The 18,242-nt window shown below is 40.7% G+C and overlaps 1 protein-coding gene across 1 annotated transcript; it reads right to left on the bottom strand.

Annotated features, from left to right (window-relative positions):
- Positions 1 to 1,456: 1,456 nt before the first annotated feature.
- Positions 1,457 to 17,188, bottom strand: LOC131239474 (gamma carbonic anhydrase-like 2, mitochondrial). The gene is made up of 2 exons (XM_058237193.1): positions 16,753 to 17,188; positions 1,457 to 2,027 (listed from the first exon to the last, which is right to left on the bottom strand). Exons 1-2 carry the CDS (start codon positions 17,123 to 17,125, stop codon positions 1,651 to 1,653), a joined length of 750 nt encoding a protein of 249 aa, XP_058093176.1. The 5' UTR covers positions 17,126 to 17,188; the 3' UTR covers positions 1,457 to 1,650.
- Between the last annotated feature and the right edge of the window lie 1,054 nt (positions 17,189 to 18,242).

Raw genomic sequence — 18,242 nt, 5'->3', positions numbered from 1 at the left:
AGGTAGGCCAGACCTGTATGTTAAATCAAACCGTTGGTTGTCCATATAGTGTTGTGGTCACCTGATTAGCAGAACAGCCGGATATTTCTCTCAGGTAATCATCAAGGTGGGGGCCTACAGAACATGCAATGAATGTTTTCATTAACTTTCTTCTGAAAGAAATTACCAGAAATGAAATATTTTCATTCATATCGTAGAGGTCTTACAGAAAATTTCTGAAAAAAATTATAATGGCTACTCAACTTATTTGCCAAACCTTTAAAATAGTAATAATCATTATTATTAATTTAATAATAATAATAATAATTAATAAATAAAGATTACGCTGTGGAGTATTAATTGGTCATTTGGATTTTCAGAATGGAAACTAATTAATTTCAAGGTTTCCTTTTGAATTATTTGATTTATAAGATATTTTGCCGAATCTCATTTTGGTTTCAGCATTTTATGGAAGAATCGTTTGGGAAGATGTCATTCCGTTTTACGGAAATTCATGGAAGAATGAGTTGGGAAGAAAATGGAACATGTCTTGCCTGTAACCCTTAGTTCTGTGGGGCCCACTGCGAGGTCTGTCATATCCATTTCACCCGTCAATTTTGCCAGCTTATTTTAGTACATGGGCCCAAACATTAGACAGATCCCAAATTCAACGGCAGGACAGCCATTGAAACCTTCCTGGGGCCCACCATTTTGTTTATATGCAATGCAGCCCATTTGTACAGGTGATCCATACCGGCTGAAGAGAACAAATATCAGCCAGATCCAAAACTTCTGTGGCCCCCCCTTGAATGTCTCAAACGACAGTTTTCTTCTAGTGTGGCCCACTTGATTGTGGCTCTGCCTTGACTCCTAACATGAACTGGTACAACTGATGGATGGACAAGATATAAGACAGGCATCACGATGGGCCCCACAGAGGTTAGGGTACGGGTGTTACAGGCAAAAACACATGTACCCGTACTGAATACAAGAAAAGAATTCATGATAGTCAACATGGGTACTCACTCCCCATCAGTGCCCCATACTCATCACCCATCAATGGGCCATGTTGTATTCTTTTCTTAATAAAATTTTACCTTCATAATATATATATATATTAAAAATAATAATAATTAATAATAATTATTATTATTTATTTTTATTTTTTTAAAAACAACCATCAGTGCCCCATAATCATCAACCATTTGGCTAAGATTGGGTCCACCAGACGAATGGTCTGGACCACAAAGAGGGGGGCCAGCCCATAAGATCTAAACTCTTCAGCATCGATCAGGATAGAGAAAGTCCCATTAAAACAGCTCCAAATCGGAAGCATGGATGTTTATTCATGTAAGAGAATCGTGCATAATGGCCATTTAGGCCAAAATATTGGGCTTGATCAAAACACAATTACATCAAGCATGTCTGAAGGTGATGTGCTCAATCTCGCACCAAATCAAAACCAATATGCATGGGATGAAGAGAACTCACCTGGCCCACTCACTGACCATAGAAGTAAAATCTACAACCAGTTCTTTCACTGTCCACTCCAGGGAAAACAAAAACAAATGGGGGGCCAGAATCAAAGTCTCCTAAGAAGAGTATTTGGGCTCTGCTTATTTCTTCTCAAAAGACACCTCCATCTGATTAATACACACACAAAAGAATTCTTCAAATAGGAATTGATAGAGACTTCTTCAACTTCTCCACCTCCAAATAAACCGTGGAGTACGGGAGGAACTCCGAGAAATGGCTCCGGCTCAGGTCATTGATCGCAACTGCCAGCTTGGGAATCTCCAAGGTCTCCTCATGGGTCAAGGTCCGGACATACCTTGCTGGATTGCCTGCCCAAAGTTCTCCAGTTGGGATCCTCCTGCCTGGGGGAACAACAGACCCTGCTTCTAGGATCGAGTGTGTCTCCACCAATGAACCTTCCATCAGGATAGAGTGCTGTCCAATAATGCACTCTGGCTCAATCGTGCATGACCGCAGTAGACAATAGGCCCCGACTGTCACAAACCTCTCAATGGATGTGTCAGCTGGGAGTCCTGACAAACAGAAACAAGCATGATGAGAAAACGCTATTGAGATTTTTTTTGGCATGTCAAATACAGGGAAACAATTTTGCACTCATGTGTGCATGGGTATTTGGTGCACTACACGTACCTCCCAACCACCCAACAGCCTGCATTCCAACCCTCACAAAGAAGCAGAACCACATGAACCTTGGCCCGAGGAAACATCATCCATACTCTGGTCCAAGTCTGTATGGGTTGGAGTCATGGTTCCCAGACCATTGATCTGGTAGGCTCCATGGATTGGTGATGGCCCAGAAAAAAAAACCTCTTCCCTCAGTGTCTCAAGAATAAATAGTCAGAGGGATATAGAAAAAAAACAAAAAAAAACAAAAAAAAAAAATGGTCCAATTAAAGAGGAAACCGAAAACACCAAAGATCCACAGTGAGGACAATCACACAATGTTTTGTCATCTTGGAGTATTTTGACAAAACCAATCCACAGTGGGGACAATCACACAACATTTTGGACCACAAAACCATGGGTCCACCTACACGAACTAACAGGCCCAAAGATGCAATTTCCTCAGGCAGAGGATCAGATGGTCCCTTGACAAAAGGCTTAATCTGGAAACTCCAATAAATACAAGAATACTAATGACCTTGCAATTCACCAAACTACAGGTACGATGAATTCCAACATATCCTAGATAAATTATAAATATTGTGAGGGCTAACGAATAGCACATTGTGACGGATTATACATTATCTTTCCTACACAAAATCTTTCTGAGAAACCTATTTCTGTTATGATCCAGAGGGCACTCAAGTTTCTTAAAACGATAAATTTGCTACGCTGTGGACTCACAGATATAACAGATTTCCCAATAGTCCCCAAGCAAATCAACTATATCCCTTCTCATGGATGTGTGCAAGTGTTGATGAACATAATCGATTTTATTAGAACGAGTTGCAAACAGCTGAAAAGTACAAAGAAATACAAAGGGGATGGCCATCTCCAAGAATGAAATCAGGCAACTTCTAAACTCGAGATACTGCATTTTACCCTTCCTTGGATGTTCTACTAATGCTGTGGCTGCCCCTCCCCCCCAAGAAATGCCGAAGGACCTCAAAACGAATGCTTGTAGTATCGGTATCATTACATGTATCGCTGTTCGGGGATAGGAGATATGTATCGGTTATCGCCAATATTATCGTTGATACCTGGAAATGTATCACTAATTGAGGGAAACATTGGAGAAACACGAGGAAATAGTGGATCCCTTAAAAAAAACACAAATGGTGGAATTTCTCAATGAAATTTCAGGAGATGCTAAAATACACATATTTGCATATTTATTAATCAAATAATTGCAAAAAAGGCGCATACATAATAAGTTTCTCTTTAATAGGGGCCTAAAAGCATATAACGCTGACTTGGGAAAATATTAGAGAAATATGGGAAGATGGTGGAATTTTTCAATGATACTTCAAGAGATGCTAAAATACACATTTGCATATTTAGAATTAAAAAAATAGTAAAAAGACGCTTATTTGCATATTTAGGAATCAAATAATAAGTTTCCCTTTAATGGGGCCTAAAAACATGTCTCATTTACTGAGGGAAACATAGGGAAAATGGTGGATCCATCCATCCATCAATGCATGCACATACACACATACAAACACATGCACGATCCATCCATGCATGCATGCACGCGTGCGAGCGCACACACACACATCCATCCATCCTTCTGATCATCTGTCCATCCATGCATACATGGTTACATACATACATCCATGACCCATCCATGCATGCATGCATGCATATGCACACATACAAATATGCATTTCATCATAAAATCATACACCCATAAAAAATTAAAATGGAATTTTTTTAATAAACAAATTTTTGGTGATATAAATACATTGGTGAGATTATCCAAATATTGTTGATATATTGGCGATGCAAGCGACACTTGGAATTTACATAGTAAAAAATATTGGCGATACCAGCGACGCCGGGAATTTACATAGTTGAAAAAATTGGCAATACTCAGCGATATCTCGCTGATACCGGGAATTTTTAACACTACCGGTGTATTGGTATTGTTGAGCGCTTGTGAAGGGGCAATGAAGGAATAGATGATTAATGGACTCCTTGCTTCACAAACAAAGAGAACAAGCATTTATAATAATCATACTCCTCTTCCGTAAATTGTCCATTGTGAGCATGCTTGTTCCTGCCAACCAACCATGCTAACACAACAAACTTCAGGAGGGCTCCATAGGGCTAAAGAAAAGGCTATTTACGCACATCCACCTTCGAGAATGGGCCTATGGAGAAGCCCATTGAAGGAGTGAATGGAAAATAGCCTCGATTTCTCGATTGTCAATACAGTGAATCCTCTGTCAAGGAGGAGGACGAAATGCCTGCTAGCCTCGACGACAAGGCAAGAAATTCTTCCTCTGTGAGATTCCTTAGATAAAGTCTCAAAGAGGGGTCCACACTACACCCCCACCATTATTGTGAAGCAACTAGCCACTGTGATATCCAAGACCAAGGATAGACTAGCAATCCTCGGATAATCCTCATGAATGGTCCTATCAGCAATCCAGACATCATACCAAAACCTTATCCTTCTCCCATCCCCCCCAAAAAACCCACTCCTTCCTCAAAACGATGCCTAAGCTTGGAGATACCTTTCCACAAAGCCGAATCCCTATATGAAGAGGCCCTTGTCCACCACACCCCTACACCCGAACCATACTTCTTAGAGACGACTTCCTTCCACAAGCCACCTTCTTCCGATGCAAACCGCCAATGCCATTTACCCAAAAGAGCTCCATTCATCGTCTTCAAACTCCGAATGCCCACTCCACCTTCAATGTAAGTCTTGCAAACTTTGCCCCAATTTAAGAGACGAAACTTTTTCTTTTCCTTGGCCCCTTGCCACAAAAAACCACGCCTCAACAGCTCCAAATTCCCTAAAATTTCCTTCGGGCATCTGAACAGGGACAAATAAATGCTGCCTCTTCTAATCAGATAACTTCCTATCCACTTTCTCTATGACCTTGTCGCACAAGTGTTTTGGAAGCTCACCAATACAAAGGGGGAGGCCCAAGAATGATTAAGGGAAGACCCAACGCGGCGCCCAAACACCTTTGCAGTTTGAGGTATCAATACCAAGCAACACACATTTGGATATATTCACCTTAAGAGCAGAGATAGGTTCAAAGCAACAGATCACCGTTCTCAAATTATCCACCTCAATATCCGCACCAGAAAACAAGATAGCATCATCAGTGGACTGAAGGTGGGAAACTTGAAAGTCCCCCCTATCCACCTTAAACCGGCTCACGAGGCCAACTTCTAAACTTCTTAAAAGCATTCTACTCAGGGCATCCGCTACCAGCACAAAGAGAAAAGAAGACAATGGGTCCCCTTGCCTTAGATCATGCGAGGATTTGAAAAACTCTTTAGGAGCACCATTAACCAACACCGAGAACCAAGCTGGACTAATACAAGTGAGATTTGCAGCAAACATGACTATCTGACAAGTAGAGAATTGATAAGCTCACAATGGTTTTTAAGGCATCTCTAGATGTTGCCACATGTCCCAACCTTGGGACGTGAGATCCAAGCCATCCCTTCGGTAGGTCCATCATGCTGATGCCATGCCCGAAAAACCATGCAAGTCCACATGCTGTGTGGACCACATTTTAATGAGGCAAGTGGACAGTCAAAGAAGAAGTCTAAGTTCTTCTTACCCATCAATTTGTTTCTAACAATGTGGCCCACCTAATGACTGCATAGACCTAGTCTTTTGCAAAGGCATCTATATGGTGCAACCCACCCACTGAACAGCTTACATCTCCCACCTGTGAGCAGGGAGGCTAATGACTGTGCAGACACCCTTCATAAAGAGGTTATCCATGGATCATTGCAGTCTAGGGAACTCATGGCCCTCTTCTTTGCAAGGCTTTCAAAGTCTCCTCCGTTTAGGGGCATTGTGTCCACCTGTTTGCGTATTTCTTTCCCTTGTCTCTCTAGTAATATATTTTATTATTCATCACAGAAAAAAAGAAAGAAAAAAATCTCACACCCCTGTGCTACAATGTCACATGTAGGTGCGTTAAGGGTTGTGGCATACATCCATGGAATTACAGAACATGACTGCGCATCATCTTTTTTGTTGAACCAACAGTAATTGCTAGTAAATATTGATCTTTGATTGAAGCAAGATTTATGGTTCGTGCAAGTTTAAACATGTGACATTACGCCTTGAGGTACCCTCCATGCGAGGTTCAACCCTATCTTCCAATCACTAACCCCATGGAAGACCTCATCATTGAAAATATGATTATTTGCCAAATGAACCAAAACATAGCGGACAGTAGCATTTGCCAAAGGATCCCTGCCCTGCGGTTGAAGGGTTATCTAAGGATCTTCCTACTGTTGAAGGGCCCCCCTTCCCAAACAGATATATAGGTTGGACAGGGTTGAAGAGTCAATATTGGATGGAGAAGATGATAGTCTTTGGAAACCTTGGCTATACAGCCAGAGCACAAGAATGGACACTGCCGCACCAAGTATGGCAAGGATTGGGCAGAGGATCCTCAAAATCCAAAATTTCAGGACACAGGACCACCAATTGGTTACTGCTCATAGATATAATCTCAGTAAATTGCTTCCTAGCAATATCACAAGTTGAATTTATTGCCCAATTGATATGGTTAATTCATCATTACCATTACCATCACCATCACTAGCCTTCTCCCAGCTGCTAAGGCTTAGCTATACAAATTCGGTTTTGCCAATCATTAAGACTTGAAACAGGAATTCTTACAGTTGTTTGGCAAAAGTTCAATGACCAGCTGTCTACCTGACATCAACCCACCTTTACCCTAGTTGGGACCAGCTAGCACATCATTAACAGGAGGCAGAGCTATCAACCCTCTATGCTGGTCGTGACCAGCAGGCACATCATTAACAGGCAGAGCTATCAACACTCTATGCTGGTCGTGACCAACAAGCACATCATTAACTGGCTTCTATGTTATTCAACTAGAAAACCAGAAAAAGGAGAAACCCTCCAATAGGGTGAAGGGGTGCTGGGATGATCCCAATAGCTTATAGTCAACCTAGCAAATCACACGAGAGAATTTCTCATTATGGTAAAGAAAATTTTAGTAATCAAATACCACAGCATGAATCCACATGCATGGCCTTGTAGGCCTTGTATATACATTTCAAGTTTCAACATGAACTTCAACAAACTGCTAGAATAAAGCCTAGAATAGATCCCTATCTGCCAATATATGTTGCCAAATAAAGACAAGAAAAGAAAACGACTTGAAAGTCCAAATCCTCCTACTGAATCTCTGCATTCATCAACCATACCACCATTATGGGTTCTACAGTTGTACAATATATCTATCAACTCCTAAAACATGTATGGCTGGAAGTGTGGTGCTCTGTGTGAGTTGGGCTCATGTTGAGCCAGGTTCCTAGGTTTAAAGTATTGGCTGAAACTGGTATTTATTGCCCTATTCAAACTAGTGTCACCCCAGCAATCTGGTACAGCCCACTTGTACACATTATTACGTATTGGGTTGACTTGGATAAGTTGAGACGATTTTGAGTTGCCCATGTATGGCTCACCCAGACTTCTAATACAATGGGAGTGTACGGCCCACTCATGATGTATATCCAAAATCCATCATGTGCACTCCTCCATGTTAGGCTATTAACCAAAAACCAGGTCAAAACAAAACTCAGGTTGGCCACAATAGATGGAATAATGATGGACGACAACCACCAGAGAAATCAGATTACATTTGGGGCCTACCATAGTGTCAATCTACCCCTCCAAACCATTTGTTAGGTGCACCGTACAAGGATAACAGGACGCCCTGAGGATCCCATTGATCCGAAACTTAGGAGGTCCGCACCACTTGAATTTGGATGTTTTAGACATGTTTTACATCTCTTTGAACATTGCTGCCCATGCGAGTTTTGGATCAGCCTGATTTTTGGTGTCTTGACTCGTCTTCATGGTTTGGACACCTGATTCATGGTTTGGATGCCACACACAACTTGTTGGGCCCGCAAAAAGCTCAAGCATTATTGCAGGTCGGCATACCGTCCAGTTTCCAATATATAATTGAAGGGAAAACCTCTGATGCTTTGGCAGAGTGTGATGGATGATACACATGCACTTAGAAACCACTTGGAAATTGCATATATGGCATACAAGTAATTCAAATTAAACCATCCAAACTTTTAACTCCCAGTTTAGATGTATCATGCAAAAATTGCCCGTATTTGGTCATCTAACTATCGAATTGGTGGATATTTATTGGACAGTTAAAAATGAAAATATCCAAAGGCCCTGTTTCAATAAACAAGTGTCCACAAATCAGAGATTAGGGTTGTTCAACCACAATCTGATTTTGGGACCATGACTTAGCAACAGTGGGTTCCCCCATTTACTCAGAGTTTAATTGAGTCAACGTATGGCATGTGTACAATTTTTAGGTGTCTTAGCATCGAGCCTCATACACAGCCAGAAGTATCAAATACATCCCCATATTAATCATTCTGTGGAATTCAAGATGGACACTTTATGTTACTTTAGCACCATATTAAAAATGCTGGTGACAACTGAATCATACACATGGCATATTATACAACAGAGCTTCCATACCATCCCAATCGCTCGCCCAACTATCTGTGGAGTATAAAAATAAAAAAATAATAAATACTAAAAAAAAAAAAAGCACTGAGAAGATAATATCACCATATGAATTTTTCCTTAAACTTTGGACCACTCATCATTTTATTTTAACCACCCATTTGATAGCCATTAATAAGATGGTTAGGATTGCTTGACAAGTGTTATTTTAGAGATATGCTCCATCCACGACAGGACTCATAACTTTGATGGTTTTGATTACCCAACCATGGGCCACCCTTGTCAGAGTTGATAAATACAGTACGCTGAAACCGAGTTTTAACCTTGATTGAAACTGTAAAGTGTACTTTGGTTATTGATGGGCTTTTGGTCATTGAACTGAAAAATGTAATAAGTCCATTCATTTCTTCTCAGATCCTAACCCTAGATTGCAGTGATATAGTTGCACAACATGTGAAGCAGCACGGCAACAAATTCAGGTGCAGCAGCTGGGAAGCATTTATTTCAAATAAGTGTAAAACAACTAGGAAGCATAACAGAAGCAAGAGACCAAAGGACAATTACAAGTGGGAGCGGCACCTTGTTAGAAGGATCTTGCAACTAACAATCGGATGGTAAAAAACTCTCTATCAAAGACAATGCCTAATTAAGATAAATCGAAAGAAGAAGCCCAAACCTCCCTCCCTTTCTCTCAACACAAGCAAGAAGAAACCCAAACCCTCCCAATCTTCAAGCATGTCATTCCAATGATATGTAGGGATGAAAAGGAAGTCTCTTATTACTAGTATGGAAGCTGAAGATGTGAACAACAAGTGGAAAAGTAGCTCTGGTCTGGAGTGAATGACTTTGACAGGTTTGGGGACATGTTGGCAAAGATCAAGAGAGCAAGAGGCAGAGCGACCAAGCAAGACTTCACGAGGCTGAATAAGCAGACTGCATCTCGGGATTCTCCCTGCAGCTCCCTGCATGGCTCCACCGATCTTAATCTCTAATTGATTGATCACACCATCCCTTGAGATTTTGCTATTGTTATTTCCATCTAATTTTGCCTTGATTTAAATCAGTGTTTCAAATAGCGCTTGTAGTGTACATTGTGTAGTGTAGCATTATGTAGCATAGCTAAATAGTGTAAATCCCCTGTAGCGTACGCTACAGCTACATAGCATGTGGCGTTTGTAGCGTATGCTACAATGGTTTTTCTTTCTTTTTTTGTTTGGTTTTTTGTTTTTTAAAGCTTTTGTTTGTTAAAAATGGTGTAAAACTCATATCATGAAAAACTTAAAATGTGAAGTTAAAATTAAACCTTTTCTTTGTTTACTTAACTTAAAATGGTGGTGATCCTTTGTTAAAGTTGGTGTGAAACTCACACATTAAAAAACCTTTAAAACTAAACTTAAAAGAGAAAGCGTTTCAAAAGAGGGTATTTGAAAATCCCCCTTTGTATTGATGACATTTATATTTTACTTAATATTCTTAATCTGTGGGATTTTTATTTCTTTTTCATACCTGTGAATTGACTTGTAGTTGCAATTGGACTGTTAATTAAAGTGGTTCGCTAGAATGTTGTTAACATGATGATTATTTGATTTGGTCTATAACTTTATATATCTAGATTGGCTTTAGCAAAGTAATAATTAATAACTATTTGGAACATGCTTATACTTGAAAACGAAATCATCTTTTAGGCATTTTTATATTTTTTGCTTTTTTTTTTTTTCTTATTATTTATCATGTTTTTCCTATTTTTATATTAAAAAATAGAAGAATCATGTAGCTCATGCTACATGCTATGCTATTTACACTACATGCTACAGAGGGTTGAACGCTATGCAAAATGCTACCGCTATTTAAAACACTAATTCAAATTAAGTGTTATTAGATTAGATATCACCTTTCCAACATAAATATAGGGGCGCATTCACACAATACTGGTACAACTGCTATTAGTGGTGGTACCAAGCTGTTATGGGGCCTACGTTATGTTTGCATCAGATCCACCCTGTCCACAAGATGTACCCTTTGATGTTAGACTATAGGGCAAAAAATCAACCTGAATGGAAACTCGGGTGGGCCACACCACACGGAGCAGTTAGGGGGGACGCCTAACCAATTAAAACATCTGAATGACCTGTGCAGCCCACTCTGTTGTGTACATGGCATCCAATCCTTCTATCAAATGCGTCCCACCAAGATGAAGGGGCAAACCTTTTTTTACGTAACAAAAAATTGCATTAGGGCCTTGTTTGGATTCATGGAAAGGGAAAGAAAAGGAAACATTGTTCCCCATGAAACTAACATTCTGTTTGTCAAGCCTTTCTTTGTGAAATTTGTGGAAACCATCATTTCCTACTTTCTATCTTTTTTGGAAAATGAACAAATTATTTCCCACTTCCACCCCTTAAGAAGGGCATCTTCCCATGATGGAAGGAAAATGGGTTTCTCAACGGTTAAACCCAAATGTGCCACCATCCATCTTCAATTGCTTCACAAGCACCACATGTGCCAAGGTGCTGGATGATCCATTGTCTTTCATTATACCCCACAGGTGCCACTATGCCACATGCCACCATCCATCTTCTCTTGCACCACAGTTGTGCAAAGCATTCTACATGTACTAATATGCCACATGTGGCACCATCCATTTTCTCTTGTGCCCCACATGTGATAATGTGCCACATGTACCACCATTCATCTTCTCTTGCACCACACATGCACCATCGTCCATCGTCAATTGCTCTTAAAATGCCACATGTACCAATGGTGCCAATGTGCACAAGTTCTGCCATCTAGCTCCAAGTGCCCACATGTGTCAAATATGTGAATGCGTGCCTTGTGACAAATGTGCCACATTACAACTTCAAGAACCTCATATGTTCCACATGTTTCACAGTTTAGGTTCAAGTGCCCACATATGCTGCATATGCCACATGTGCACTATCCATCTTCAAGCATCCCACACGTGCCACATGTGCACTGTCCATCTTCAAGCATCCCATATGTGCCATTTGCCACATGTGATCTAGCGCATGCCAATGCCTAGAAATTTCTCTCTTTTTTTTTTTTTTGAAAATAGATTCTAAATTTCTAGGAAAATCTTGTTGAAAAACAAATAAGAAAAACAATGTTTCCTTTCCCACAATTTCCTGGAAATAAGGTTTGCTAAGAAACATTATTTCCTTTCCTATGCTTTCCATGAATCAAAACATCCCCTAAAACTAAAAGAAAGTGACAGCGTTTACGAACAACACAAAGGGGCAGAAAACCCCAGCTACTGATAAAGAGCAAATAGGATCATTGGCTTCCAACTCTAGAGGGGCAAACAAAATGTTTAACCCACTAGATAAGGAGTCAATGTCCAATATTACATCTACAATGATTCCCAGCACGATCCACAGTCCCCTGACCCCATTAAGGACCGTCATATTATCTAAAACTAATCTTCAGGGGTGACGCATAAAGTTGGATTTTGCAATTCTAAGAGCTTCCCTTAATGCCAAGGTAGCCACATGGGTCATGCAATGGTGGGTCACACCACATGAGAAAGTGGTTATTTTGCATGGTATCTGAGATGAAAGTCGTGTTCGAATCTCAGGAGCAGCAAATATGCCTCCCTAATATATTCTCCCACAGGCCGTTTATGGTGTGAATTGTGAGTGTCCCTCCACCCTTGCCCAGTATGTTCCTTACAGAGTTTCACCACGCATGTGCGGGGGAGTGTTAAAGTCCTTTGATATACATTAATACACCATCCTCTAATGACTTGAGCTTTTAGAGCAAGTGACGATTTGACATAGTATCAGAGCGGAAGGTCAAGTGTTTGAATCCCAAGAGCAACAAAATATGCCTCCGCAATATATTCTCCCACGGAGGGCACAAAAAATCAAGTCCGACATTTCCCGGACTGTTTATGGTGTGAGTGTCCCTCTACCCTTGCTCAGCATTGTTCCCGTGCGGAGTTCCACCTAGCACGTGCGGGGGAGTGTTAAAGTCCCTTGATATACATTGATATGCCATCCTCTCACGGCTCGAGCTTTTAGAGAAAGGGGTTGTTTGACAAATATAAAGTAAATATTTAAATTAACCAGGTATCGTGTTCTTGACCCGACTTCCAAATCGGTTGAATAAGGCAAACGCGGACACGGGTCTAGAGATCTAGACCTATGCAGGACTTTTTTTTATAGAAGAGTTCTCTCTTTTGTGGGTGTGGTCTATCAATTTCTAACTGTAATTCCAACCTCTTGTTTTGCTTTTCCTTCTCCCTTGATCATCTTTTGGTGATTTTTGGCAGTATGTCAGGTTTAAGCACAAATTAGAGGACTAATTTGACAACCAGCCAATAGTTGTCATTCAAATAAAATCATCATAGTCTAAGCCTCATCCCAATTAATTGGGGTTGGCTACATGAATCCTGCTCCTGACATCCAAATAAAATAAATAAACAAAATAGCCAGCACAAACTTGCAAGAAGCATGAATTAAAGAAACAACATATCCAGGTGCAGGAGCAGAGAATCATCTGTTAAAAAAGTTGGCAAGTATAAAGAGTGAGGATGCTGGAGCAGCACCTAAGGTACAAGGCTCGTGAAATTAAGAATCAGCCCTCTACTTTTCACCTGACTAATTTGGTGTCAAAGCTTAGGACAAATAATCAACTCCAAGAGAATCTTGTCTGCTATTGGCAGAGATCCTACCCAACAAACCTCCAAAAGCTGTGATTCAAAATAACTTAGTAAAATTGGCCACCCAACAACCTAATCTGCAATAAACATAAACAACCCAAATGCTAAAGGAGATAATGGTTCAACTCATGCTTTGTGCAGACAAACTCGATTGCGTAAGAACACCCAAGACTGGAGTTGAAAAACAAAGGAATGTTGGTGATTGGGATCGTCTCAACAACATTTCAGTCCAACAACAAGCAATTTCAGTCCAACAAGCAATTTCAGGCTTGCGAATAAGAGAAAATTTCATATTGGATAATGTGATGACTCTTATCTCTAACTAATCTACAAAGGATGATGAATACTTGAAGAAATACCAAGGAGTCGTTTGGCTACAAGGGAAAAGGCACTTAAAGGGATTCACCAAGTAGCCTCATTTCTTGCATTTGGATACATGGAACCAGTGGAAACCTTTCCTCCATAATGACCATAAAGGATCATCTAGATGCAGAGAAAATCATAAAAGGTTGGAAAGGACTTTCATGCCTGGTGGACGGGATTATGACCCCACAGTAGAATCCTGATTTTATGTTTGGGTTGAATACCAAGAATGAGAACAGGTGATTGAAACATTTTAAAATTGCAAAAATAAAAATAAAAATAAATAAAGAAAGAAAGAAAGGAAAAGAAGCCAGGAGAGGCTCGACTTGGAAAAGTGCTTAAAGAAACATTTTATACCCATTTTAGAGGAAAGGTTTCCAGCGAGAGACCCTTTTCCCAAGATTCCAGCACCCAAACACAAGAATCAAGGCTACTTGTGGAATCCCTTTCAATAAATGCCCCTTTCCACACACCAAAAAAAAAAAAAAAAAACCAAGGAAACAAGTGTTTCCTTCAAAAAGGTGGTTTACACTTTCCAGGTCAAGCCTTTCCTCATTAAGTTTTAGAAGGTTTCAACCACCATTCTCTATCCTCCTCAATCCAAACATTTTTGGGCCTGGCATGATACAGCTCTAGGGAAGGATGAGTTAATCATAGGGTGTATGGTCTTGCTAGCAATGTTGTGGAACATATGGAAAGGAAGAGGTGCTTCCGTAATAGCAAAGGCACATGGGAGGAGGTTTTCAGGAAATTTAGAAGAGATGTTCAAGATTGGGTGTCTGGGGTAAAGAACGTCAATGATTGTAAAGTTTTTGTCTTTGTTTAAGGTGTAAATTGGGGTTGTATTCTTTTCTGCTTTGACTTTTGTCTTAGTGGCTTTTCAATAAAATCGCCGTACACTTTAAAAAAAAAATTAAAAAAAAAAAAACATGCTAAAGGGAACTCTTTCTAGAAATTCACCTTCCATGAAATGCTTTCTTTCCACCCTTTTATGGTTTCCTAAATCCAAACGACCACCAAAAGAATCTAAAGCCATCGTGGATAACTTTTCCTTGTACAAAAACCTATTCTTGTGAAAGTGGAAAAGTGAGAGAAACTCTGAAAAAAAAAAATTCAAAATTTGGGCCTTTATGGCTGTATTGGACCCATATCGGTGCAGATTTTTTTTTTTTTTTTTTTTGGGGGGGGTGGGGGGTGGTACAATCTCTCGAAAAAGTGAGTGGGCCAGTTCTGCCCCATAACTAGTATCATATCAGACCTCCATGGATATAATACGGCCATAACAGCCTCTACACTGATACCATACAGCCATAACAATTAACAGCCTCTACACAGATAAAGTATGGCCATAACATCCGACACAATGCCAATTTTCATAACCATGTTTGGGATGGCAATGAGCTATTAGGAAGTAGTTGATAAGATTGGTATTGGGGAGGCATGGGAAAAAGAACCCGTATGTGTGTAGTGTTTTCCCACCCTCTCTAACAGAAAACACAAGTCCTGTTCTTATCTCAACCATGGTTCAACTGTTCAGACAATCATATGAAAGAAATGGCTGTTGAGGAAAAGGCCAACAGTTTACATTCATGAAGACAAAACTAACCTGATTTTCAAGCCAACGCACCTACACAATGAAGCCCACAAGATGCACGGCTCAGATATTAAACGTGTGCGACACTGGAAAGTTTGGAGAGAGGACTATGAATCCTACTTGCATAAGTAGCCTTAGCAGGATTATTTTTTTATATCCATTCATTGTGTCCCATAAGTAGAACAGTTAGGAACATCCAATCAAGAGTTATTTTTAGCATGGCACATCCAACATTGATGCTGCCTGTGCACTGGATAAGCATAGGAACAAGACCCAAATGTACGCTTAAGGGGTCAATTGGATGAGCGTAAACTTTTTATTTAACTACTTATAGAAATGTTGAAATTCTTTGCACGGGTGGAGAGTTACTCAAAAGCTCTTCATCTTCTATCTACCTCAATCCTCAAAAGGTTAGTAACTCTTTACATGAGACGCACTACAGCTTGTTCAACATCTGTCTATCTACCTCTTCATCTTCAATGTGAAGTAGGAGAAGATATTGGCGCGACAGGAGACTTGGTATTCGACTGTAGGTTAGGAACTGAATAAGAAATTTCTTTTACTTGTCTACTATTTCCTATTCAAAAGGGAAAAGAGTAAAGTTTTATTTATAAAAGCATACCTTGTTATATTTTTTCCTTGTGATTTTGGATTGAACCAGAGGTTGAATTTTGTGAGAATCGATTGCCAAATTTACATGATTTTGGATATTGTTATATTTGTTTTGGTGGTTGGACTTTGATATACGTTTCCAATAGTTATCTGTGATCTTTAGCTTTTCCATTACCATTTGTTGCATGTATGTGGTTGGCTTGTTTTCAGTTGAACATTGATTGGATTGGATATACCCACCTGCCAAATGTATGCCATTTTAGCGGTTTTGTGATGAGAGTGACAGTTTCATGATACTGATGTTCAGCAATTGAATCTTGATTGGCCCATTACGAAACATATGTGATTCAGGGCTGGTGATGGAAAAGGAAGAAAATCAAACTACCCTGAGTTGAAAAGGGAGATTATGCTGAACCCGTTATTTTAGCTATATAATGTGGTAAGGGTACAGAACTGAAATGGAGGATTAGAGGGTCCTCGACCTAAATACATCTAACTCGACACTAAACTCATCTGAACTTGTGGACTCATTTCTGTAACAGACAATTGGAACAGAGTAGAGGCTGAAAATCTGACCAATTGGACAATCCAAATTGTGTAACTGGGAACCATCAAGTGGAAGATTATAAGACAGTCAGCAGTCCAAATTCAACAAGCAAAGTCATATATTTAATTTTCAAGACCACATGACGTAGACAGTCCAGGTATTCACAAATGAAACCCTAACCCTAAATTTCACATAATCTACCAGAAATTAAACCGTAAATTGAAGAAAATTGAAAATTGCATGATTCAGAAGAAGAGGATCCGAACCTGTGGGTGACGACCAGGCAGCATGAAGAACGCAGCGTTCCTGGATGTTGGAGCAGAATCCGACGGTGATCTTATTGAGATCGCCGCGGAGGACGGACCCGTTCCAGACGGAGGATCCATCGTAGACAGTGACCTGGCCGGCAAGGACTACGTTGGGGGCCACGTAGGCATCGACAGCGATCTTTGGGAGCCACTGGCCCAAGGGGATGATCTTCCGTTGGCCTCTGTAGTCCCATTTGATACGATCGGAGGATGGGGTGATGTTGGGAGTGGCCGAGAGATGGCGGGAAAGAAGCAGAGATGGAGATTGGGTTGATGGTTTTAGGGCTAGGGTTAGGGTTTTGCGGGAGAGGCCGCGAAGCAGAGTCGCCATTTTCGATTCTCTGAAACGGAGGAATGGAGATCAGTGGCTCGCGGGGAATGATACTGTGTTGCGCGAGGCACACGACTCGGGGGGCGGATTCGATACTGACAAGGTCAGTAGCCAAATCGCTACTGAAGTGACGTCATCAAGCTCTGTGGACGCCACCCTGATGCACGTGTTGTATCCATACCGTCCATCCATTTGGAGAGATCGTTTTATGGCATGAAAAAACATAATGAGGTAGATCTAAAGTTCAAGTGGACCCCACCATAGAAAACAGTGGGGACAGTGACATCCACCGTTCAAAACTTCTTAGGGCCACGGAAGTTTCCGTTCAAGCTTATATTTTTGCTTTCATTTTATCTATCTCTATGTTAACTTATCTAAAAAATAAATCAGGGTGGGCCCTATAAATGTTTCAACGGTGGGTGTAACTGATCACACGATTTTCTTTCTGTGGTGGGTCCATTGAACTTTCTATTTATCTCATTCTTTTTATCATGCCATAAAACTATATCTACAAATGGTTGGACGGTATAGATGCAACACGTGCATCATGGTGGGTTCCACAGAGCCTGGTGCCGTCAGTTCAGTAGCAATCTGGCTACTGACCTTGTCAGTATCTAATCCGCGCCCGATGCAGCTTGTGTTGCCTTTTAAGGGGGCCCACTGCCGAGATGTTTCAACCACTGGGAGCGGATTTCCTGTGGCTGTGAGAAATCCACTCGGTCCATCTGTTTTTAAAGATAACGGTAGGTCAGGATTATAAAAATCAGGTAGATCGAAAATTCATGTGGGCCACACTAACAAAACAATGGGACCGTTGAAACGTTCCTGGAGTTGATCATGATGTACGGAGTGGATATATGCCATCCAAACCGTTCAAAGAATCATTACCACTCAGATGGACGGAGTGGGTCTATTGCGAACATCTCTATGGGCCCCACATAGCTCCGGGCACAGAAGGCTCACAGGCAATCCGCTCCCCCAACCATTTGAACGGAAGCGGATTGCGTCCGACCCGTTTGGACAGCAAGCCGTCCGACCAGATATGCGTGGGGTCCCACAGTGATGCATCTGTTCATCCACGCCGTCTATCTCTTTTATCAGATAATTTTAAGATATG

Source organism: Magnolia sinica, chromosome 3 (assembly GCF_029962835.1).
Source record: "Magnolia sinica isolate HGM2019 chromosome 3, MsV1, whole genome shotgun sequence".
Lineage (NCBI taxonomy): Eukaryota > Viridiplantae > Streptophyta > Magnoliopsida > Magnoliales > Magnoliaceae > Magnolia > Magnolia sinica.
This window is presented reverse-complemented; position numbering and strand designations above follow the sequence as displayed.